Below are 25,993 nucleotides of genomic sequence, written 5' to 3'. Positions count from 1 at the left end.
CTGAGAGGAGGGGACCAGAGAAAAACTTTCCAACTTCAAGGAACAGGATTAGAGACTAGAGTTTCTCCTTTGCAGATGCAAATGGATTCTAAACACAACAGTGCTTGCTGGCAAGAATGATGTTAAAAAGAAAGATATTTCAAAGCAAACACACTTCCTTAGCTCCTCTGTACAAGTTTTACTTTACTAGGCCGCCAAGTTCATTTGCAAGATAGTGAGAAGTTCTCTAATGCAGAACAATTTCACATTTTAATTCTCTCTACATGGAAATTAGAGCTCTTCTGTCTTTTGTTGTTTCAAATGCTTTGAAACGTCCATTTAATGGCACAAGTTCTAAAACAATGGCTAGAGAGAAAACTAAGATATTTTATGAAATTCTATCAGTTTGAGGTTAAAAAAAAATCAACAGCAGATTTACTGAATTGTTCTTAACAGCACACTGAATCCAAACCCCACAAGAGAATCCAAAGCCTATAAAGTGAATTTAGATTCATTTTCTTCTGCAGAAAAGTCAAAAGTGCTTCTGATGATTTCCCAAATCTGAAACACAGCGCCAAAGGCTGTTTGCTTAATTAAGACCACTGGTGTCGCCAATGATTCCGCCTCTGTCTACTCTACAGGATGTTCTCACTCAGGGTCCTTTTAATGAAGATTCCTGGGAAAAATCACTGTCCAGTCCTGATGTCAAGAATGGCTGTACCACTGATTGCAAAGTTCATTTGCTTTTATTTTTAAAATAAATTTATTTATTTTATTTTTGGCTGCGTTGGGTCTTCGTTGCTGCGTGTGGGCTTTCTCTAGTTGCAGCGAGCGGGGGCTACTCTTCGCTGTGGTGTGTGGGCTTCTCATTGCAGTGGCTTCTCTTGTTGCAGAGCACGGGCTCTAGGCGCGCGGGCTTCAGCAGTTGCCACATGTGCGCCCAGTGGTTGTGGCACGTGGGCTCAGGAGTTGTGGCTCGCGGGCTCTAGAGCGCAGGCTCAGTAGTTGTGGCGCACAGGCTCAGTTGCTCCGCAGCATGTGGGATCTTCCCGGACCAGGGCTCGAACCCGTGTCCCCTGCCTTGGCAGGCGGATTCTTAACCACTGCGCCACCAGGGAAGTCCCACGTGGGTCCTTTCCGTTCTAAGCGTTTCCCTATTCCTCTCTACTGGTATAGAGTAAAAACAACAACCACCAAAACCCACCGAGGTTCTAGGAGCCGTAAGTAGCTATGGTCCTTGTCCCACTTCTAGAATTACACGTGACCCTTGCTGTTCTCATCACTCGGTCCTGGTGCCCTGCATCCAGGGTGGCATGGGTGAAGCTTGAAGCCAGAAGCCAGGGGAGGGAGGTCTGAGCTTCAGCTCTGCTACCAGCCAGCTCTGGCACTTTCTCCCTTTGGGCCTTAGTACCCTTATCTTGAAAGGAGGATGCTGGGTAATCTCTAAGGTTCTTCTAGAACTGACCCCTCTTCATTACAGAACGATGTTTAGGGACAGTGGGAACACATTTCCATCCCAGGCCTCTGATCCAGGGCAGGAGCGAGTCCTCTCATCCACTATTACTCCTGTGCCCAACGCTCAACCACTCTCAGGAGCTTCTTCCACCGGCATCAGCATTTCCCAGGAGTGCCCCCCCTGTGTGACCGCCCGCTTCCTGGGCACTGGATCTTCGACACTTCCGGGCCTTTGGTACCCATCCCGCCCCGTGGGCAACTCAGAAGTAGGCAGCGTGGGAAGCAGGGCTGCTTGAGCAGGTGATCATCACAAGAGGCTTTCTTACCGAAGAGCTCGATGTAGACCTCCTGAAGCGTGTGGACACTGCAGAACTGGTTCAGCTCGTGATGGATCTTGTTGAAGATGAGCGCCTTGTCATAGTCGGCAGTGTAGTTCTTCACTATGTCATACACTGGGAGGAAGGAGAGATTCCGGATGAGGAGGGGCCGGACACAGCGTCTGTCCCTTCCCGGGGTTGCCGCAGCAGGCACGGGGCAGGCGTGGGGCCGGTGTGGGGGCGGGGGGAGCGGGATGGTCCTTGTCCCACTTCTAGAATTACACGTGACCCTTGCTGTTCTCATCACTCGGTCCTGGTGCCCTGCATCCAGGGTGGCATGGGTGAAGCTTGAAGCCAGAAGCCAGGGGAGGGAGGTCTGAGCTTCAGCTCTGCTACCAGCCAGCTCTGGCACTTTCTCCCTTTGGGCCTTAGTACCCTTATCTTGAAAGGAGGATGCTGGGTAATCTCTAAGGTTCTTCTAGAACTGACCCCTCTTCATTACAGAACGATGTTTAGGGACAGTGGGAACACATTTCCATCCCAGGCCTCTGATCCAGGGCAGGAGCGAGTCCTCTCATCCACTATTACTCCTGTGCCCAACGCTCAACCACTCTCAGGAGCTTCTTCCACCGGCATCAGCATTTCCCAGGAGTGCCCCCCCTGTGTGACCGCCCGCTTCCTGGGCACTGGATCTTCGACACTTCCGGGCCTTTGGTACCCATCCCGCCCCGTGGGCAACTCAGAAGTAGGCAGCGTGGGAAGCAGGGCTGCTTGAGCAGGTGACCATCACAAGAGGCTTCCTTACCGAAGAGCTCGATGTAGACCTCCTGAAGCGTGTGGACACTGCAGAACTGGTTCAGCTCGTGATGGATCTTGTTGAAGATGAGCGCCTTGTCATAGTCGGCAGTGTAGTTCTTCACTATGTCATACACTGGGAGGAAGGAGAGATTCCGGATGAGGAGGGGCCGGACACAGCGTCTGTCCCTTCCCGGGGTTGCCGCAGCAGGCACGGGGCAGGCGTGGGGCGGGTGGGGGGGCGGGGGGAGTGGGCCGCGGGGGAGGGGCTGGGCTGGGGGAGGGGCACGGCAAGCACACACCTGCGTGTGGGACCAGGAAGTTCACCACCTCGATTCTGTCGAAGTAGATCATCACGCCACCGCTGTCGGAAGAGGCAAGGACACAGCAGTCAGGGCTAAGCTCTGGAATATGGTGCCTCTCCTAGGGGGTGTCGGGAGGTGTGTGACTTGACAGGAAAGGAGGAGAGTTCATGCGGGGCGGGGGCGGGGAACGGTGAGAGGTCAGAGGCAGGAGGCTCTCCAGGCAGGAGTCCTTCCGAGCCGCTAGCGAGAACGCAATCTCGCGAGAGATCACACCTCCTAAAAATACCTCCGCGAAGAAAAAAACGAAACTTTGGCGGTAAGACAAGAGTAGTTCATCTCCTTTGAATCTGCAGTGCCTTTTGATTAAAGCAATCAATCGAAAGGAAGAGACTAAAGAAGGTAACGGAGTTCTCAGAACTTAAAAATGTGGGGTTTTATGGTCACTGTTTCTCACTTTGTTTTCACCATCACTTTAGTTCAGCCCTCCCCGCCCCTGACATTCATTAGAAAACAATTTCAAACATACAGAAAAGCTGAAAGAATAGTACAACTAACACTCATATATCAGCACCTAAATTTAACAATTATTAACATTTTACCTATTGTTTGATCTACTTTTTTTTTTTTTTTTTTGCTGAACATTTCAAAGCAAGCTGCGGCGGTCGGGATACCTTAGCCCTTAACGCCTGTCAAGCATCAATCACCTAAGAATAATGACAGTCTCCTACAGAGTCACAATACCATTCCCAAACCTAAGGAAATTAGCAATAATTCCTTACCATCTAATACCCAGTCTTTCTCCAAATTTCCCCAGAAGTTCCTGTCATGGACTGAATTGTATGCTCTCCAAAATCCATATGCTGAAACTCTAATCCCCAATCCGACTGCATTTGGAAGCAGGGCCTTTCCAGGGGTAATTAAGGTTAAATGAGGTTATAATGGTGGGGCCCTGATCTGACTGGACTGGTAAAGGAAAGAAGAAAAAGACACCAGAGATCTTTTCCTCTCTCCACACGTGCATAGAGGAAAGGCCATGTGAGAACACAGCAAAGTAGCCACTTGCAGGCCAGGAACCAACCTTGCTGCCACCTTGACCTTGGACTTTGAGCTTCTAGAACCGTGAGAAAATAAATGTCTGTTGTTTAAGCCACCCAGTCTGTGGTATTCTGTTATGGCAGCCCAAAATGACTAACGCAGTTTCTGTAATGTCTTTAATAGCTGTTATTTTGGAAGCAAGTTCTAAGCAAGGTTCACCATTACGTTTGCTTAGATCTTTACGTCTCCTTTTTGACCCAATGCCCCTCCAAATACAACGACTTTGTGATGAAACTGGGCCAGTCATTCTGTGGGATGTCCCGATTCTGTATTTGTCCGAGTGTTTCCTTGTGGTGTGGTTTATTTTGTTACTCTGTCCCTGTTCAGACCTTCCTGACTTTTCAACCGGACCACCGTATTGGTTTTCCCTTTGAATTTCCTGCCCCTGAGTTCTCCCCCTACCACCTTTCCAACATTCTCCATAGCTAGTTCTGCTAAAGTTATCTTCCCCTAGCAAGTTATTTATGTGCTAAAAGCCTTTATCATGGCATTCAAGGTCCTTCCAAACTTGTCTCCCTTCTGTGATTTTCTCTGCTGCACTCCACCACCTACTCAACTCAGAACATAGGGAGCTTGGGGGCAGAGAACTTGGTGGAACCGCCAAGGGGTACGTCCCTTTCCACTGTCTCTTACTGTAGCCAGCCAGCTGGCCTTGCCTCTTATTTGGGCTTCACAGCTTTATTCTGGGCACCTTACCTTGTCCCACAAGGTACATTCTTCACCTCATCTGTCTGGAGTGTGGTCTGGAATTAGGGGAGACATAAGATGCTGTAAGGTGAGCAGTGACAAGCAAAGTGAGTTCTTTTGGGAAACCCAAACAGCCTTCGCCTTGAATACTTATTTGGGTTAAACTTTGCCTCTGTGAAATGTGAATACCCCCACTGAATGCTCCTCGCTTACAGAGTGTGAGACTAAACCAAGCAAACGTACCCACCCCGCTTCCCTGTAAATGAACCACCCCATGAACAAGCTGAGCAATGACGGTTTAGTGAAAAAGACCCTGGATTACGAGTCCTAAGACCCGTGTTTACTTCCATTTACTAGTCTGGAAACAGCAGATTCTTTATTTAACCTCATAGCCTCTAAAATCTGCTCGGCCCATTCTCAGGATTATTGTGAGACTCAAATGAGATAATGTGCACGAATGCACTTTGAAAACCCTCAAGCACAGTAAATGGCAGAAGAAACCTACAGGGCAAATGCTGATGAGGTATCCCAGGATACCTTCCTGGGTTAGTTTAAAAGTCATTCTCTGAATCTTCTTATTCCTCTCAGCTGGACATACTTCAAAGATGACTAGTCTAACTTAGCCTGGCTTTGGGTCTGTCATAACTAATCCTACACCTATTTTAGATGTCATTTCCCTTCTCCAAGTTCGCCCCCCCTCCCAATTATGTTCACATCTCTGAAGTTCAAAAAAGAACCAGCAAAATTACCCCCGTGTTTTATTTCCATCTATCTTGGTAGCCTGTGGTTTAAAACATACAGATGCACAAACATCCTATTTTTCCTTCTGTGTATTCAGAACAGATTCTTCTCTGCTTTTGTCTTGAAGTGAAGCCGTAGTTCCCAGCTGGGAATGACGGGCCAAGGCAATGACCCCGTTCAGCTATTTCAACAATCAAGTAAAACTCCAGAAGTAAATGGCTCATGGAGCCTCATACTTTATATTATACATATGACTTATTCTTAAGTGATTCCCTGAAAAAGCATTCTACTCATCTACTCATCCAACGGCTAAATCATTCCAAATCATGCACTAATCACCACCCAAGTCTGCAGAGGTCCAACCCTGCCCCACAAGCCGAGTATACCTGCACAGACTTATAGGATGTGATGAATGGGAGCATGAGATGGAAGCCAGGGCCGCTGGTGGAAGTCAGCAGGGCACCGCCTCTGCAGAGGAGGGAGAGAGAGGCAGGCTTGGTTTAGCAAAGGGGTGTCTGTTACATCAATACTGTTTGGGCCCACTTTCTCTGCAGCCCCATAAACATTTAATATAGAGTGACATGTGCCAGAGCCATGCCCACAGATCCCTTTCTTCCTCTCAGCTTGACCCTAATATTCTAGGAAGCCTGATGCTAAAACCTAAAACCGCTATTCATGCTTTTGCAGTGAGAAAAATGGGCACACAGACAAAGTGGAATAAAGACAGCAGAATCCCTGGCTATACCTGAGATAAGAGAGGAGAGCTGTTTTGTCGTATCTGTTGGGCTTGTGGCGATCCACAAGGGCAGTTAAATCAGGTAATATAGTGACCAAGTAATGGTACTAGTGTTGGAGTCCAGTGACACAAAGAACCAAAAGAATAATTTTAGGGCTTCCCTGGTGGCGCAGTGGTTGAGAGTCCGCCTGCCGATGCGGGGGACACGGGTCTGTGATCCGCGGCGGGAGAGGCCACAGCGGGGAGAGGCCCGCGTAAAGCAAAAAAAAAAAAAAAAAAAAAAAAAAAGAATAATTTTAAGTACACTTGATAAACCATCTAAATATTTTTTTGGCAGTACAGTTACTTTTCTAATCAAGTTATATGTAAATGGTAATAAAATTAAAAGCCATTTTGGGGGACATAGAAACAGATGGTGGGAAGAAATAATTAAAGGGAGAGGGGAACCCAATCAGACTACTAGAACTCGCTATTGGCATCCAGAGAAAAAGCATTACGGGGTACATGTAAGAAGGAGTTCATAAAGACTTAAAGCAAATAACTTGGTTATGGAGGTTACTCAAAGGAAAGCAACCCAAGATTTATATTAAATGCTTTTTTGCTTTATTTAAGTCACAGATACACTTTTTTTTTTTTTAAAAGAGCAATAAAAATAAAGTGACATAATGGGTTATTGTAAGAACCACTATCCTAGAGCTTGCCTTGATGGATACAAATCAACCTGCAGGCTCTTTCATTTTTCCTGAAATGTTAATTTTAAAGAGTAGGTCTCTTTCATTTTTCCTGAAATGTTAATTTTAAAGAGTAGGTCCCCATTACATCTCCTCAGGTTGCCATCAAGAACCGGTACTCGTCAGAGGTAAGCTTGTGGCACCAAGACGCCGAGAGGGAAGCAGGAGAAAACAATGTTTCGGAGATGATCTTCAAGGAGCGTGGTTGCCTTTAGGTTTTCTCTCTAAATCTCTCTACACGTTTATCGATTATCATCCATGGCATCAGACTACTAGGTTTTATATTTACATTTATATATGTATTTACGTGTGTGTGTATTCCCCTCCCCATGGTCACTGACACAAAAGCTCAATCTAAAAGACTCCCCTATTCAACAAAATATAAACACAACTGGTCAGCAGAATCTGTTAAACATTGACTAGGAAAGCCAGTCATTGAACAGGAAGTTGCAAGCTACTCCCTGTCGCCGCCTTACCTGTAATACACCCCAATATGTCCCTCTTCTATCTTGTGCACAGCTGAGAAGAGAGATGCACACAAGAAACTGGCAGCCACAGCCAAAACTGCTCCCAACTGAGCCATCAGTGAGCGTTCACCCTGGGGGAAAAGATACAGCAAGACGTGTGCACTCCGACTTGCGGAAGAAAAGCTCTGACAGCGAGAGCACCTCCCCAAGCTGAGCTCCGCAAAGTGGCTCACGTCCAGCCTGTAGTAGTATGAACACAAGGCTAGATCTACAACTCTCTTCCTCCTTGCTCTCACCTGGCACCACCATTCCTTAACTATGGAATTATACTCTCCACCTCCCCGAAGAGGCAGTGGCTCCAGATACAGCCGTGGTCCAAGGGAGAACCAGTGCCAACTGGGCAGGGTTCAGGACACAGCCTTGCCTTCCTGTGAACACGAATGGGCTGTCACCGGAGCCACTCATATTAGTAAAAGGGAAACGAGGCAGCTGCAGTACGTTGGCCCAAATTACAGAGGACGTCAGATGACAGGCAGTTGTGGCTGTGTAATTCTGGTCAGAGCCTCCCAGTCCTAATTGCCTGCCACTTCAAAGGAAACCATTATTTACTCCTTTCAGAGGCTGGAGCGACAGAGACAGCATGCGAGCCGAGTTCCATGGCGGGATTCTCTGGCCTTTGATCCACCTTCCCAGTTATTCCTTTGGCGCTAGACAATATAGGTCTCTGAGCAGCACTGAAGCCCCACTCCCTCCCATATGCTTGACTGGCACTTTGCACCTGACAGGTTCCCCAAGCCCATGGTTAGAGAGGAAAGGGGGTTCCCCAGGCTGGGTAGACTCTGGGGCTCCTGGGTTCAACTGTATTCAGGCACCAGGACGCGAAAGAGTTGGCATCCAGAGACTCATTTACTGAACACTGAATGATCTGGAAAAACTATGGTAACTGTCAGCGAGGTTCCCAATCGGGCGCGCCGGGGCCCACGCGTCCAGCGCGTGGATTTCTGCTTCCCGGGTCTAACTTAACTCGGGCGCAGACGCCTGCGAGGCGCTTATTTTACCGTGCGGCCTCCAGCTACCGATCTGCAGCTGCGTCCTATCTGCAAAAGCCCTTTCCTCCCCGAAGTCACCCCCGCCCCACCTCGCGCTCCTTCCCTGCCCTCTTCTGAGAGAGGGTCGCGAGTCCCAGGAGCCCTGGGTCGGGGCTGGAGGCTCCAAGATCCTCCGCTTCGTCCCGCCTAGAGGCTCGCGGGGAAGGGACGGGACAGAAAGGGGTTGCTTTCCCGCTCCCGAGGGAGAATGGATGCTGTGCTGGGGGCCGGGGGGAACCGTCGAGCAGCTCCTGCCGGGAGCCTCACAGAGGCCCAAGCGCGCGCACTAAGGGGCGGGGGCCGCGTACCAGGCTGTCCCTCCAGGCGCTCCGTACTCGTCCGAACCCCTGTGCAACCGCAGAAACCGCCACACCTCTCCGCACGCTACTTCCTTCCGGGCCCGTCGCTTCGATGACGCCATTAGTTCACGCGAGAAGACCACGCCCCTTCTCTCCCTAGTTCGCCAGTGCCTCTCCCGCGCCCCGAGCGGGCGGTGGCCGCGGGTGGCCGCCAGGAGGCGCCCGCGACTCGGTCCGGGCGGTCAGGAAGGCGGTCTGGGATTTCCGGGGTGGGGGTGGTGCGGGCGCCTGGAGAGTGACCCCAGGGACGAGGCGAGTGGCGGCGGGTGCTCAGACCGACGTGTCACTTTCCGAGGATTTGACTTTGGAGTTTGCTCCGGATTCCCCTCCACGTTAGGTCAAGCCTGTATTTTTGTTTATTTGTTTTGTTTTGCTTTTTTTCGGAGCAGGGACCAAGCGACTTGCAAGCCTTCTAGCCCTCTGTTCCGCTCTCCTGTAGCACCGCTGAATGAAACATCCTTTAAATGTGCAGATTAGCACCGTTACGTAGCTAATCAACAGTCTCTACTTTGAATTGCCCTTTATGCTTTTCTAGGAGCTTTGGCCTTTGAGGTCCCTACAGCACCGTAAAGTAGATTAAGAAGGAATTATCTCAATTTTAGTGAACAAAATCTAGGTTCAGTGAGGTGCGAGGGTAGCAGTGGATGAAAGCCTGCTTTGCTCTTCCTTAACGTCGGGAGTTTAACTGCCTTGTAACTGGTGCCGCTCCGCACAGGGGCTTGTGCTTGTCAGTGTCTCCCCGCTAGACTGTAAGTTCCCTGAGGGCGGGGACTGCGTCTTCCTCAGCATCCCGGGCCCTTAGGTGCCCAGTAAAAACAGACCGCAGCACGGTGGCCGAGAACCAGCATCCAGACCTTGTGTCTCCCAGTCCGCAGCCTTCACTGGCCCGCAGCACTAGGGCATTTCTAATTCAGCCACTTTAGTTACTGTGTTCGCAGAAGAGAGTCCACTTAATTACAGCCTTCGGTACTTGGAAAGCGTTTACACAGGGAAGATGGCAAGCTGGTGGTGCTGGACAGACTGAGGGCACTGGAAAAGGAAAGTGTAGGTTTTGCAGGCATGGAACTGGCCCATTTCCAACCCCCTCCCCATCTCCTGGGGGTTTGCTCTGGGTGGGTTTGTGTTGAGATGTTTCATTATATGTTAAGCCCACAAGTGGGCGCTGCCGGGGAGCTCTGTGCCCACCTCCATAAAAGAGGGTTTCTCCTCTCCCCACCCTGTCACTGCAAATCTCCCCCTCCCCCAACACACGCATGTGCACACAAACTTGGCCAATTTCCTGATTGATCCTATCAGAACTTGAGAGCTTTTTCTCCGCATGTTCAGTGATAGAACTGGGCCCGACACACTTAATAAAGGTTTCTTTAATAGTTCACACTTAGTAAATGTTTACTCAATAGTTGAGTGAATGAATAAGAGAAATGGAAATATTGGGGTTTATCAGCCCAAGGAATGGGGCTTAGCATGCAGATAAAGGAATTAAATTAGTTGTCATTTAAGAATTTCCTGACTATTAAACTTTGAAATGAACTATGAACGGAAGTGGTGGGATTTCGTTCTCAGGAGGCTTTTTACCAGGTGCCTGTTGTTTAGTTATGGCCCTGCCTACAGCCATAACGAAATGATAATCTAACATTTCTGAAAACTCTTTCCTTAAGAGACCCGTGATTTTTATGACTCATTATTCCAGAATTACCCCAGGAGGTAAGTCTGTGATGATTTGTTTAACAAAAGTCAAACAAATGTGTTTAAAAATCCATTTTTAAAAAAACTTGCAGGGCTTCCCTGGTGGCGCAGTGGTTAGGAATCCGCCTGCCAATGTAGGGGACACGGGTTCGAGCCCTGGTCCGGGAAGATCCCACATGCCGCGGAGCAGCTAAGCCCGTGCACCACAACTACTGAAGCCTGTGCACATAGAGCCCGTGCTCTGCAACAAGAGAAGCCACCGCAATGAGAAGCCCGTGCACCGCAACGAAGAATAGCCCCCGCTCCCTGCAGCTAGAGAAAGCCCGCGTGCAGCAACGAAGACCCAGCACAGCCAAAAATAAAACAAATAAAATAAATTTATAAAAAGCTTGCAGTAGAGAGTAGTGGTTAAGTGCAGATACCCCACGGTCAGATTGCATGCATTTAAATCCTGGGCCACCACCTGGGCCATCCCGCCTCTTATTAGCTGTGTGACCTTGGGCAAAAGACTTTATCTGTGCCTCAGTTTCTTCATCTGTAAAATGGGGGTCATGGTATGAACTTTATAGGACTGTTGCAAGGATTAAATGACAAACCAAGAAAATCACATACAACAATGTTTGGCACATTTTAAGTGTTCAATAAGCTTTAGCTGTTGCTGTTTTAAATAGGGAATTCCATTAATGTGGTCTTGCCCTTTTGTGGATTCCAATTATTAATGTGACGGAAGGTGAGAGAACAATGAGCTGTAAGTTATGTGGTTCTGAGTCGTAACCAGATGAGGGCTTATCAGAGGAAGAGATGAGGGACTCCAAAACAACACCCCCATAGATATTTACAATACAGATTTCATAAAGCATTACTGAAGGTTTTCCATGTACCAGGCCCTGTGCCTTTCTCGTTTTGTAGAATTTTCAAATCAGCTCTTTGAGTTCAACTCCATTTTAGGGAGGAAGTTGAAGCTTACAGAAGTCAAGGGATTGTCCAAGATCACAAAGCTTGTAAGTTGCCAAGGCAGAATTCAAATGACCCCAAGTCTCTTTCTTCATTATAGGAAATGAATTAGAGAATAATGATGCAACTTAAAACACATACACACACACTTACCACATTTATTTCATACGTAACCTTTCAGGAATGTGGATCAGTGGTCAGAGGTTGTGAAACTTTAAATTGGGCTGGTTCATTTTGCAGTTGGAAGTTGAAACAGGATTAAAAAAAAAATTCCCGCCACAGCCATCCACATCTCCCAATCTCTGGACTGCTGTTTAGTCCTCCAACAAACTAACTGTTGGCGAGGGTGTCACTCCAACGCTGGAAGAGACCCCTTCTTTTACATTTAGAGCCCTTTTCATGAATAACCAGGTCAGCCCCAAAGGAGTCAGGCAACTCTTAAAATCTTTGGCTTCAGTTCATTTATATCACAAGAGTGGAAGTTGGTGGAAAAAGTTTTTGTTTGATTTTGATTTTTCGTCTTTACTTAATGCCCTACCCAGAGAATAGAGGTCATCTTTTAGGACATTTGATCCCAGTAAGATTTTGGTGAGCTTGGGGGGGAAGAGAAGTGAAGAACTGTATCCTTAATTATTGGGAATTTTTCCAGAATTTTTCCAGCTGGCAAACCTAGGACTGGTGCCTTGTAACAGCACAAGGATATTTACTTGGGGCTAATGATGTTTCTTGAAGAGAGTTCTGTAAAGGGATCAAAGAGGGATCATGAAAACAAAATTGAGTTGGAAATCAGTTGGAAGTCCCCTAGAGATCATTTTGTGATTATATGTTTGTACAGCTTTGTTGAGGAATAATTGACATACAATAAAAAGCACATAAAGTGCACAATTTGATAAGTTTTGCCATCCATATATATCTGTGAAGCCATGACCACAGTCGAGATAACAAACACATGCGTCATGACCCCAAACTTCCTCATGCCCCTGTGTAATCTTTCCCTCCCAGTCCTCTCTGTGACCCCCACTCCCTAATTCCCAAGCAGCAACTTGTCTGCTTGTCATTCTAGCTTACTTTGCATTTGTAGAATTTTATATAAATGGAATCATGCAGTATGTACTCTTTCGGGGGGAGGGGGTTGTCTGGCTTTTATGTTTTTACCCAGAATGATTATTTGGAGAGTCATCTATGCTGTTGAATAGAGTCCATTCCTTTTCATTGCTGTGCAATATTCCATTGTTACAGCTGTACAACAATTTGTTTCACCTACTCAGCTGTTGATGGACGTATACACTGTTGGCTGTGATTTTAATCCAACCCTTTTATTTCACTCATGGAAAAACAGAGGGCAAAGGGGAGGAAGTCTTCAGAGAGGGGGCTTGGTCAAGGTCCACACTGCATTTCGGGAGTGATGAGGAAGCAGCCAGCTACCCTGGGAAGCTACGCCAGGGGGCCTGGTGGTGTGAGGTATGGCTTGGTTTGGTTTGCCTGGGATGCCCCTTCACTTGAATCCATAACAATATTAGGAATTATAAAAAAGATTGTATGGCATTTTGTCTGTGTGTATTTATCCATACATCTCTGTATATCATTGATAGGCTCCTTTCTGCCATACCCGCCTGGTTTTCCTCCTCCACGTCAGAATGTTCCTTCTGTAGTCTCCATCATGAGTGCATCCTCACTGATTCCCCGGAACTCTCTCCTTGAACCCCTGCTCTTCCCTTCTCCTTCGGGAAGGTCTCTTGTATTCTCAGTCTTCTAATTATGGGTTTGTTGATGACTCCTCCAAATGCATATTGATAGCCGTGAGTTACAGACTAGCACACCATCTCACTAGATGTTGGATGGAGGGAAACCAATTGTGTCTCAGCCTGAGCTCGAGGTTTCCCTCCAACACGCTCCTTCATTAAAGGTATCACCATGCACTCAACCAACCAAGCCAGATGCTCTGCCTCTATCTGAATCTGCCCCATCCGTTTAGCTATGAAGTTCTGGTTATTCCTTGACCCTGTACCCTCTTCTCCGTGCATTGTCCTCGTTCCGGCTTCATCACTTCTCACTTGGATGGTTGTTAAGAATCTAATGTTCGTGACCTTCTTACTCCACCTTGTAGCTTAAATCAGTGCACCTTCCACGCTGTGCCCCATGTGTTCTTAAAAACCCAATCATAGATTTCCTAGCGAAAAAAAATTCAAGTCTCTTAAGGATGTGATCCCCTACCTACTCCTCCAGCCTTTACTCTGCTTTTTGGGTTTTAATAGACCAACTCTTACTCATCCTTCAAGACCCTTCTAAGTGCTGCTCCTTTCTGTTTCCATAGTATCCTGAGCCTTCTTCCTGTGTGGCACTCACTCTAACATACTGAAATAGGCTGGTTATATGTCAGTACTTCTCCTAAGAATAGGGCTTCCCCGGTGGCGCAGTGGTTGAGAGTCTGCCTGCCGATGCAGGGGACGCGGGTTCGTGCCCCGGTCCGGGAAGATCCCACATGCTGCGGAGCCGCTGGGCCCGTGAGCCATGGCCCCGGAGCCTGCGCGTCCGGAGCCTGTGCTGCGCCACGGCAGAGGCCACAACAGTGAGAGGCCCGCGCACCAAAAAAAAAAAAGAATGTATGCTCCTGGAGGGCAGGGGTTTCATTTTATTTACCTTTGTGTCGCCCACCCCAGGGGTGCTAAATTATTCCTAGCACATACTCAACACTCCATAAGTGTTTGTTGACTAACATAATAAATTACATTAGCTCATTTGATCCTCATAATAATCCATGAGGATAGTTTCACTATCACCCCATTTTACAGATGAAGGCATGCAGGTTAGAGGGCTAAGTCACTTCCTCAAGGTCATGGGCAGATCCCTCTGATGGCCAACGCAACGTACGTCCTCCTTCTATTTGTGAATTTGGAAAATGTTAGCGTATCAGGAGAGAAATTTAGTTCAACTCAGCAAACATTTTATTGACCATCTACTAGCTGTACGTCACAATCCTAAGTGATGAAAGCACAGAAGAAGAAGGGGGAGACCACTTGCACCTGTTAAGGTTCCACAGCTGGGTTTCTTAACCTTTCCACTATGACATTTTAGGCTGGATAATTCTTTGTTTTTGTTTGTTTGTTGCTCTGCTGTTGCGGGCTGTCCTGTGCATTTTGTAGGATGCTTAGCAGCACCTCTGGCCTTTATCCCTTGATGCCAGTGGCAATCCTTTCCCCTCCCCTGCCAGTTGTCAGAGCTAAATATATCTCCAGACATTGCCAAATGTCCCCTGGGGTGTGTGTGTGTGTGTGTGTGTGTGTGTGTGGTGACAAAGTTGTCCCCAGCTGAGAACCACTGCTGTATAGCAAGACTTAAAAAAGGGGGGTATTGAGAACGACACGGCAAGCTTTCCAGGCATCCCAAAGGGTGATGGATGTTGTATCCAGTACGTGCTGTTTGGGCTGAGAGAACCAGGGGAGTAGAGAATGGGGTAGATGCTGTGAGTGTGGATGAATGAAAGCAGAGCCCAGGAGGGGTTCTGGAGGAAGATGGAAGATGGGGGGGAGGTTATTGCTGGTGGGTCCTGGAGAAGCTTTGCGGATAAAAATCACTGGCCATGGGACAGGAGAGGCAGAAACATTTGTGTATATGTTTGGAATGTAGATCTCAGCTCATCCTCCTGAAATGACCTCCAATGACTTGGTTCTTCAGAAGATCAGACATGGGGAGAGGCTGGGCTGTAAATCCTGGAGGGGAGGACTTTAATGCCACTTAGAAATCAGGCCTGAAACACCCATAATGTTTGTCAGTTCACATTTTAGTGTTCTTGAGTAAGCGTGCAGGGCGTGGGGGATGAAATATGGCAGGTATTTGATTTAAAAAGCCTGCCCAGATTTAATGTCCTGATAAAATGTATTAAATCTTTTAAGGTTTTAATGAATCTAGTATGTGTTTCATAAATCAAGAACTCTGCTAAGCCATCTCCTGGTTTAATAAGAGTAAACTGGCAAATTGCTCTGACAAAAGCAAAATACATTTATATCACATTGAAAAATAATAGATTTTTAAGCTGAGGGGGGTCTTTCTGGGCCTTTTAAGCTGTTTGCTTATTACATTGCTCTGACTCCTTCAAATATTAAACGCCAGGCAAACATGTGCTAAACCGTATCAAGATATGAACCAGCACAAAGGTAAAGATTATTTGGAAGAGAGCAGAAAACAAAGCTGGTATTTGCTGACCCAGAGACCTTGGACCAAGTTGGTTTTTGCACTGAAACCTGGCTTTGTGTAACTAGGCTTAAGGTGGTTGGTTAAAAATCATTAGTAACTGTTATTAAACCTCCTTTCCTACATTCCCTCACTCCTTCACCCTCACCCCCTCAACACATTTGCTGGACTCAAGTGGTAAGTGTGTAACAAACACATTTCCTGGGTTTTACAGCTGTCTGGGGAATGGCTTGTGAAGGTCGCTGGTCAGATTATCTAGAGCAGGCATCAGAAGCCTCTTCCCCTTGTCTTCAGCCTAAACTCCCTAAGGTTTGCTTTTGTTCCTTGCCCTTCCTTTTTTTCCACGAGGGCCCCCAATCCCACCGCTCCAGCTCCTGCAGGGGTGGGGAGAGGACTCTTAGGGGAGTGGGTGTAACAGATGGGTCTCTCTGAGCAGGCTGGGTATGGGAAACCCCTGGTACCAGCTTCCTTTGTGGACGGGGCAGGTTCTGGGCGAGATGGTGATTCAGGGCCTTGGGGGGGAGGTGGTATTGGAAGAATGAAGTGGGGCTGGTGGGGCTGGAACATTCCAGCGCACAAAAGCTGGCAGGGCTTGTGAGCTCTGCAGGGGAGGGAGCCGGCCCCATAAAGCTCAGCGAGGAGAAGCCTGTCCAACCTCATTAGCTGTCACGGCAACAATACTGATCTGGCAATAAAGGCGATTCCAAACCTGTTGGTCATTAATCACCCGACTGACAGTTGCGAATGGAAGTGGAAAAACCTCTCCCCCCCTCCCCTCCCCCTCCTCCCCTGGCCCAGCTCTGGGGTTTCGAGTTACCTCTCGGTATATATGGGGTTCGCTGCTGGGGGCTAGTCTCTTCCCCCTCCACTTTTCAAGAGGCCGCGTTCAGCGTGGACAGGCCACCGGTTGGCCAGAGCAGATTCCAGCACAGGGACCAGGGGTCGAGGAGGTGCCGGGAGGCGCCCCCGAGGTCGGCCCCCTGGGATCCAGGCTGGGACTTGGCCAGCGCGAGCGTGGGGTTGGGGAGACTTGTCAGCGCCCCAGCCTCGTCTTCCTACACCCTCCCCCTCACTCCCTGCACCCCATCTCTCCCTCCTTCAGCCACCAAGTGCCAACATATTTCCCTTTCTGTTCCTCTCCTACTCTTGCCATCCCCTACCGGACCCCCCACCCCCCATCTCTCCTAAGCAGATCTCAGCTCGGGAAAAGCTTTCATCTCAATCCTTTACTCCCTGCTCTGAATGTTAAGCCCCATATCCTTTCCCACAGGCACTTGTATTGTCAGCCTCATTCCTAACCCTAGCATTTGGCGACAGGCGACTTTGGGTGACAGTGATAGTTCGCGTGTGGGAGGTGCAGGCAGGGGGTAGGGTGGGAGGGCGGGCCGGTCTGCACCGGCGCCCCCTGAAGGCAGCTCGCGGGAAGTGCAGCAGGGTCGCCTGGTCCGCAGAGGCAAGGAGGGACCCGCGGAGGAAGGTGACGCACCAGGCCAGGCGAGATCTCGCTGGCTCTTCAAGTCACTGGCCTGCTCTTCAATGCGCTTGAGCCATGTGACCTTTTAGAGCGAGAAGGTGCAACTTCTGGTCCATTTCAGAGGATGTGGAGGGAAGAGGGGCGCTTAGAATTAGCCAGGAATTTCGGAAATGGTAGCCTGACTGTAATTTGCATACTTCTTTTGGCTCTTTGGATGGGCAGGCATAAGAGAGAGTCAACCGAATGCGAAAACCTAGCACGGGGAGAAATTGTAACATAAAATTTCGAGTGGTCTAAACGGATCCTCTAGTTTCCCCGAACTTTTCTGAATCCCGCGGGTACAGATTGACCGCAGCCTGGCCCACGTTAGCGGCTGCTGTCTGTTCTCCCCATGGCAGAGAATAGGAGCGTCTGTCTCCAGCTGATCCATCCAGACTACTCTGACCGAGATGAATTCCCATGACCAGCTCATAGGAACAAAATGCAAAAGGACAGCTTTTTAGGTCTGTTTTGTAATTTTCTTTACATTCCTTTTTCTTTTACTTCCTTCTGTTTTTTTTCTAATACTATGGTTGTTCTTACCTCTACCTACACATTAGAAACACTTGGGGAGCTTTTAAAAAATAGTGATGCCTAAGCCACATTCCCTGATACTCTTATTGATAACATTGGTCTCGGGTAGGGGTCCCCGCATGGAGATACCTTCAGATGATTCAAATCTCAGGTGGGCTGAGAGCTATGGGTGTAATATCTTTACACTCATCACGTCAATTCCCACCATGGTATCTCTGCTTCTGAGTTTTCTCTGCCTGGAATGCCCCCCGCTTTTCTGTCTGCCTGTTGACGGACCAACTGCACCACTCACGTCGATTGCTTCCACTGCACAGTACAGTCTTATTGAAAAGAGGGAAGAAGCAGAAGATGTGGTCCTGAGCTGGGGACATTTTTAGAACATAGTGTTTCTATTTAAAGACGAAATGGTCTGATACCTGATGTAGGTGCCATCGGAGCTCAGAGGAGAGAGAAGTCAGGGGCGGCTGGCGCAATCACGGAAAGTTGTGTGGAGGAAGGGGCTGGGCTGAGTGTTGATGGGTGGTGGCGTTTGGGGGAGGGGGCAGGGAGGATAGAGGACTTCAAGCAGAGGGACGACATGAGCATATGAGTAGAGGCTGAAATGATTGGGGCATGTGCTGGGGACAAGAAGAAGATTTGCTCGACTAGATAGAAAGCTCGGCCCTTCCCCCTCCTTCAGCCTTGCACGCATTCCTGCCACACTTCCTACAGCATCACTATGGATTCCACATCGTCGTCAGTGGTTTTGTACTGTTCGGTCACTTTCATTTGTGTGTCTCTAGGTCTCACCATCAGGTTTGTAAGCAACTGGAAACAGGGACTATACTTTATATAAGTTGGGACCTACCTATCATTCAATTCAATTCAATTCAGTTCAGTTCAACATATATTTACCGAATGCCAGCTCTGTGTCAGTTCTAGGCTTTTGGGATTCAATCAAACAGACAAAGACACTGGCCCTTCTGAGCCTGGATTCTAGCCAGGGGATACAGACAACAATAAACACTATAAATAATATATAGATAAATTACATAGTCTAGTAAAAGTACCACGGATAAAAGAAAGAGGAGAACGGGGTAAGGGGTATCAGGAGTGAGTGTGTGTAGGTGAGTGTGCATGTGTGTCTGTGTGTGCATATAGAGTTATTGAATGGAAGATATTAAATACAAGGCATTATTATTTTTTAAAAATAATTTTATTTATTTATTTATTTTTGGTGGCGTTGGGTCTTCATTGCTGCACGCGGGCTTTCTCTAGTTGCGGCGAGCGGGGGCTACTCTTCATTGAGGCGCGCAGGCTTCTCATTGCGGTGGCTTCACTTGTTGCGGAGCACAGGCTCTAGGCACGCTGGCTTCAGTAGTTGTGGCGCGCGGGCTCTAGAGCACAGGCTCAGCAGTTGTGGCACACGGGCTTAGTTGCTCTGCGGCATGTGGGGTCTTCCTGGACCAGGGCTCAAATCCGTGTCCCCTGAATTGGCAGGCGGATTCTTAACCACTGTGCCACCAGGGAAATCCCCAAGGCATTATTAATAGAGGTATTAAATACAAGGCATTATTTTAGAGGTATTAAATACAAGGCGAGATGAGGTCTCATTGAGAAGGTGAGAACTGAAAAAAGACTTGAAGGAAATGAGGCATTTGCCCAAGTGGATCTCTGGGAGAAAAGATCTTTAGACAGAGAAAAGATTTCTAGAACAAAGCTGCTACGTTGCAGCATGCCTGGCATTTTGAGGAGCGGCAAGGAGGCCATGTGGATGGAGCCCAGTGACGGAGGAGACAGCGGTGCAAGAGGAGGCCAGAGAGGGAGCAGGGAGCTGGACCACGTCGGGTCTCAGAGCCACCCTATGGACTTTGGCCTCTACTCTTAGTAAGATGGGAGCCCTTGCAGAGTTTCAAGCAGATGAGTGACATGATCTGAGTGATGTTTTTAAAAGACCTCTTAGGCTGCTGGATTGAGAACAGCCGATGGGGGTTGGGGGTAGAAGCCAGGAAGTCCATCATGAGATCAGGTTTTACAGACACAGCTGAGCTCATGCAAGTCAGTGAAAGAGGACCTTCAAAGCATTCACATGGGAAGGGGGCACATTATTCCTATGTGCGATTAAGAGCGTCATTATAAGATGCCCATTATTTAGATTCTTGACCTGACTGAATAAGCCTGACCATCCAGCTTGGCTTCAAGAGACATTTCTGTCCCCTAATCGACACACACAAGCTTCGTCATTGCCAGTAAAGTATGTGATGGGCTTTGACGACGGTTTTTAAAGAGTTCCAAAGAGTTTCAAGCATGGTAAGAGAATAGAATAAATGTATGTCATTCCAAAGTAACCATTTTGAGCAGGACAGTATTTATTTTGATGTCTAAGTCCTATGTCTTAAAAAATTCTGTTACTTTATAGTATTTCTTCCATACTTCCCCTTCTCCTGAGCAGAGGCTTGGCACACAGCACACAGTATGCTCAGTAAGTACTTGGGGAATGGAGTTAAGCCTTGGGCATGCTGGTATGTGCTCATTTGCAAGGCAGTATTAAAAATTCCATTTGAATTTCCAAGTCCAGCTAATTTTAAGGGGGAAAACTATTTTTTTTCCCTTAAGAGAAGTGAGACATGCATATTTAAAAGAGGTTCTTTACCTTCTGCCGCTGAGAAGCAAAGGTGACCACTTTTTGTTCAGTTTCTTACAGGTCCATTTAAATGAACACGCAGCTAGGAGGGTGATCAGGCCGTCACCCAGTCAGCAACGTCGTTGAGTGGCTTCTCTGAGTGTTAGTCACCGAGAAAGGATACAAAAGAAATAAAAACCGTCAACTTTGCCCTCATGTTTCTCCCAATCTGTCCAGGAAACCACGAGCCATGAAGACAATGGGACATTTACAAAGACACAGGCTGGTGGGCGATGCCAGCAAGGAGGCCATGTGGATGGAGCCCAGTGACGGAGGAGACAGCGGTGCAAGAGGACATTTACAAAGACACAGGCTGGTGGGCGATGCCGGGAAGGGAGATTCCTTATTGCCAAATGCGTGTGTATCTTTGTAAACTCCTCAATTAGTGTATGTAACATCGGTGATCACTGCCCCACAATAATCCTCTGAGATAAAATCAGTGTTACAGCTGAAAAGAACCCTCGAGGTTATCCATTTTATCCAGTCCCCTCCCTCTGTGAGCAGGAAATGGAGGCACAGGTATCTGAAGTGCTTCACCCCGGGTCACTCAGGGAGCAGGGGAGCTAGAACAGGTCTCTGGGCTCCCAGTTCTTTCCTACAAGTTCAGAGTGGGGTCAGCCTCCAGGATCAAGTTCAAAGGATCATTTAGTGAAGCTGGAGGGGCGGGGGCGGGGAGCCTGATTTGTCAGGAGAAGAAAGAACAAGGCAGCTAGGGGAAAAAGTCTGTGCCCGTTTGTCATTTCAAAGAGGAGGGACCCAGGCAGGGCAGATGTGCTGGTTCATCTAAGGGGTTTGGAAGGTGGGGTCACAGCAGGGGGACCCCTAGGCCCAGAGTCACAAGAAAAAAAACATTAGCTTTTGATTCTTATTTTCTGAGGCTGACCCTCCCACAGCTAGGGTGGCTGGAGCAGGGCGGTCAGGGAGGTTCGGAATGCCTGACGGGCCGGGTGGCCTCAGTGATGAACGGAATTCCTCAGCATGGGGCATTTCTGTCCCAACCCCTGGGCTGGAGCAAAGACCCCAGACCCGGGACACTCACAGGAGAGAGTCACCTGCTCCTGTGACCCACTCCCTTCGGTCCCCAGGGGGGATCAGCCGGAAGTGAGCCCTGCAAAGCCACCTGGCCGGGGCCTTCCCGTTGTAGCAAAGCCTAAAAACCGAGTCGGGCCGGCCGTCCTGCTGGGTCCGTGCTCCAAATGGAAGAAAGCAACAGGACCCACGCTGATGATTCTCTGCAGTGTTCCGGCCGTGGTTCACAGGGCCCCAGGGAGTGAGACGGGAACTACGTGGGGAGCCCGTGTCTCCTCTGTGGTGAGCAGCCCTGTGGGCAAATGTCAGGGGGCTTGCAGACACCAGGCCCTTGGGTCAAGCCAGCTTCTGCCTGTGGGTTCCTGAGCAGGGCATTTAGAGCAGTGCTTCTCAAACTTGACTGTACAGCAGAGCCCTAGGGATCTAGTTCAAATGAGGACTTAGAGCCACAGGTCTGGGCTGGGGCCTGAGATTCTGCATTTGTAACAGGCTCGCAGCCCCTGGCGAGGCTTCTGGTCTTATGCCCACACTTGGAGGAACGAGGCTTTACAGGGGAATTCAACTTTTCAAAACCTTCACGCGGAGAACGGCCTTCCCAGCTCTTTCCACCTGAGGGCTGCCATCTTTCAGACCGCTTTGCATAGTCCCTGCCTTTTCTAGACATTTCCAGCCCCTCCTCTGAACCCACCTCTCCTCTGAATGCCGGTGGCCCTGAGCATGCGTGCTGCTCATCTGGCCTCAGCAGGCTGTTCTTCTCTACTTGTTGTTTCCCCAACTGGATTGCCAGCTACCTGGGTTTCCCCCACCTCCCTCTGTCCCGGTAAGGCCAGGATTCCGTGAATACGGATTCCTTGAATTGATCTCCTCTCCTGTGCCTCTGACACCTTGCTCAGTGGGCCCCGAGAATCCTCGCTGGGCACCGTCTTTGGGTCCCTGTTGCCCGGGACTCCGTTTCTAGAACAATAGGCTGGATTCTGTTCCTCTCCTAAGAGAGGGTTGAGTTCCGGAAAGGGGGGAAGAGTTGTCTCTTGGCAGCGGAGGGCTGGCCCAGTCAGGCGGCCAAGGGACCATTGATCTGAGTTCAGTGAAAAAGTGGCTTCTCAGGAGCCCTGGATCCAGGCCCACTTCTAGACAACTTCTTCTTTCAACGCGCTCTCATGTGCTTTAACTTCACAAGCATGCCGGTTTCCCAGCTGGCCCTGAGAGACAGCGGTGGTGGTGACCACAGCAGGGGTCAGATGGTGTGGCCAGTGCGGAGGGCGGGCTGGAGGGTTTCGCTGTATCCGAGACCTTTCTGTTGGGGTTGATATTGCGGGTCTGAAGATCCAGTTACATGGACTCTCTCCCCAACTCGTGGGACAACACGGTGACACTTGTTAAAATACAGACGTGTGCGCAGGGCGAATTCACACGTAGACGTCTCCCCTCTTTCTTCTGCCCTTTATACCTCCCTCTCTCTTTCACACACACACACACACACACACACACACACAAACACTTAACCAATTAAGTCCGTCGAGTGCAATTTGCGGATGATGGTGTGGAATTGTGCTGGAGTCGTGTCCGGCATCATTGAATGTCAGCATTAACAATACGGCACTTGGCAATTGAGGCCGCTCTGTGGCTCTTCGTCATTAATCACCATCTGACAGTCCTGAATTGCAAACGAGGAGCCTGTTCACATGTGCCCCGTGTGCCCAGTTACCCTCTCGGTAATCAGTCTCGGAAAACTTCTCGTCGACTCCCTGCCTGTGAGGGCCTCTGTCCTGGTGAAGGGGCGGGGGTCCTTAGGCTGAGTCCCTCCCCGCCGCGCTGCGGAAAGAAGCCCAGGTCTAAAAAAATAGGGGAGAGAGGATCGTATTTTTTTTGGCCTACCCTTTCCCTCCTAGGGCTGTTTTATGTAGCCTTGTTTTTCTATTCTGGCCCAATGGCCAGGAAAATTCTTTTTCTCCCTGAAGAAATTCTGAAAGACAGCAGGGAGCTCGGTTCTGTTTCAGAAGCTGGTGGGCTAAGTCTGTCAAGTGCGTCCTCAGGTGTGGACCTGTGTCTGCTAGCTGGGGGACTGGACTAATTTCAGGGGTCGCTTCCAGGAATGTGGGTCTGAACTGCCACAGGTCTTCTGGGTCCCTTTGCCGAACCGAGAGGGAGGACTATTTCTCCTTGGGGTCCAATCTCAGCACCTCTCCATAGCCGTATTAATTCATTCATTTATTCCAGAAATATCTCCTGAGGGCCCGTTATGTGCCAGGCACGGACTGGACACTGGGGCTGCAGCGATGGGCACAGGCCCAGGTCCCTCCCTCGTGGTGGTGGCTTTGAGTGGGTGGGACGAGGGTCAGAGAGAGAAGCTGTGTTGCCCCCGGCTTGCTCTCTGAACGGGAGTCCGCTTCCTCTGCATCCTTGGTACGTGTGCTGCCCAGCTGCCAGCTCCTCCAAGGGGCGCGAGCATCTGGGAAAACGGTCATTTCCGGAAACTTTCCTGACCTGGCTCCTTCACCCCTCTGATGTCTCATGCCCTGCAGACCCTGCCCTCTGCCTACCCGGGTGGAGGCTGTCCCCGAACAGGTGAGCACTGACGTCTCCAGAGGATTGACTTCTCCCTCCATCCCTTTCACGCGCACATTTTATAATGTTTTTACGGGACTTTGTTCTTTAGCTCCAAGGAATGAGTTGAGCGGGGGGATTTCAGCCACCCCTGTGAGTTGGTAGAGGACGAAGGCCACTGACAGCTCCGTCTCCAAGTGCATCTCCTCTGCCTCCCTCAAGAGTTTGCCACTCCAGCCAGAGACCCCAGGGTGACCGCCTTGCCCCCAGAACCACCCCTCCTGCTCTGCGCTGATGAGAAGGAAAGGCTTCTGGAACAGCTGGTCACTGGGCATCTCTGGAGGGCGTGCCTTCTTTCTCTCTTCCCTGGTGGCTCTGTCTTTTGTCCCTCCTCTGAGTTTCACCCCTGGGTCTCTTCTCTCACCCAACTAAGGACTTCAGTTCAAAGACGCTGACAAATATTTTAGCCCTTTCGCTGTTTTCCAATTAAGTGGAGTTCAGCAAACTTCCACTGATTATCCACCACGTAGCTGGCGCTGTCCCAGGCACGCAGGGGACATGAAGACGAATAAAAGATCCTTCTCGCCTTTAAGGAATTTATGGGCCGGTGAAGGGCAACGAGGGGTCCTCACATAGAGAAGGACTAGAAAGAAGATAAAATAAGGGGCTCAAGGGATTCAGAGCGAGGGAAAACCACAAGTGGTCACGGTAAAAAGACCAGTGAACTTGTGAGGAAGGGTAAGAAGGAAGAACTTGATAGACTGGTCTCTGCGGACCACTTAGCGATGGACTTGAACGTGGGGTTACAAGGTTTGACCTTGGGTAGATAAGGCCTATGAGTTTCCAAGAGTTAGAAACACACCCTTGCATATTTCATTAAAAATGTATCTTTCAGGAAGAGAGAAGGCTGAGGTTCCCCTCAAGCTTCACACTCCCCGCAAGAACCCTGTAATTATAGGTTGATTTGAGTGGTCACCAGTTGAATTTTTGTCTCCATCAGCAGCTGTCCATGCCACAGCTCCGGGAGCTAGAAGAACCGCCAAGCTCTGTCCCGGGGTGTCCCTGTGACTCCCTGGAGAGGTCCCGGCAGCACCGGATCTGCCTTCATCTCCCTCTGGCTTGTGCCCGTTTGCAGCCCTGCCTTGCTTCTGCGGCTGGTGGCCCCTGGATGCTGGTGCTCTCTCTGCAACCTCGGCAGCCCTTCTCCTCCCAACTCATCTCGCTCCGGGGTCTTCCAGGGCTCAGGCTGAATTTTTGTCCTTCTCTGGAGGCACAGCTACAAGGAAAAGTTCCTTCACGACAGGCGAATCCGGCTGCCGTTCGGGTATGGATTTCCCAGCCTGAGACGCGCTCCCCTCCTCACCTGCCTGATCTGACTCATCCTTCAGGCTTGGCTGCAAGGTCACGTAACCAGAGATTCTCCCTGACCTTAGTTCTAATTGATGGTTCCTTGTTACCCGCCGTGTACGCACTGTGAAACAATTTCTGTCATTGCTGCTACCGCAGTTTTTAATTATATATTGATTTGTTTCGTTTTTCCCTCCGTATTAGTCTGTAAGCTTTATGAAGGCAGGCACCGAGTGTCTTTTTGCCCACGATCGTATGCCTGGAGTCTAGCCCCGTGCCTGGTGTGCAGTAGATGCTCAGGAGATGCTATGGAGTGAATGAGTTGTGTCCATCTGGTGGCTGGATGGGCATCTACCCAGCGGCCTGGGGATAGGTAAACTACGGGACTTCTCTCTCTCTTTCAGAAGGAAAGGGAAAGCAGAAAATGGGGAGTGAGCAGCCATGAAAAAGAATGAAATCATGCCATTTGCAGCAACATGGATGGATCTAGAGATGATCCTACTAAGTGAAGTAAGTCAGACAGAGAAAGACAAATATCTGAGGAATCTAAAAAAAATAATACCAGTCAACTTATTTACGAAACAGAAACAGACTCACAGACCTAGAAAACAAACTTATGGTTACCAAAGGGGAAGGAGGGGAAGGATAAATTAGGTGTTTGGGATTAACGGATACAAACGACTATATATAAAATAGATAAACTACAAGGACCTACTGTATAGCACAGGGAACTATATTCGATATCTTGTAATAACCTGTAATGAAAAAGAATCTGAAA

General features: G+C 49.0%; 1 protein-coding gene across 1 annotated transcript; it reads right to left on the bottom strand.

Moving 5' to 3' along the window:
- Nucleotides 1-1,325: 1,325 nt before the first annotated feature.
- On the bottom strand, nt 1,326-8,359 carry ERLIN2 (ER lipid raft associated 2). The gene is made up of 6 exons (XM_028481551.1): nt 7,918-8,359; nt 7,318-7,439; nt 5,761-5,842; nt 4,643-4,689; nt 2,849-2,910; nt 1,326-1,886 (listed from the first exon to the last, which is right to left on the bottom strand). Exons 1-6 carry the CDS (start codon nt 7,948-7,950, stop codon nt 1,591-1,593), a joined length of 642 nt encoding a protein of 213 aa, XP_028337352.1. The 5' UTR covers nt 7,951-8,359; the 3' UTR covers nt 1,326-1,590.
- Between the last annotated feature and the right edge of the window lie 17,634 nt (nt 8,360-25,993).

This window comes from Physeter macrocephalus, chromosome 20 (genome assembly GCF_002837175.3).
Source record: "Physeter macrocephalus isolate SW-GA chromosome 20, ASM283717v5, whole genome shotgun sequence".
NCBI lineage: Eukaryota > Metazoa > Chordata > Mammalia > Artiodactyla > Physeteridae > Physeter > Physeter macrocephalus.
The sequence above is the reverse complement of the archived record's forward strand: the minus strand, read 5'-3'. Positions and strand labels throughout refer to the sequence as shown.

Coding starts and splice junctions, on each gene's coding strand:
- ERLIN2 (XM_028481551.1), bottom strand. CDS start 7,950: ATGCTGTCTCTGTCGCTCCAGCCTCTGAAAGGA. Junction 7,440..7,917: donor CGCTCCAGCCTCTGAAAGGA/GTAAATAATGGT, acceptor CTTTTCCCCCAG/GGTGAACGCTCACTGATGGC. Junction 4,690..5,760: donor CATCCTATAAGTCTGTGCAG/GTATACTCGGCT, acceptor CCCTAATTCCAG/ACCACACTCCAGACAGATGA.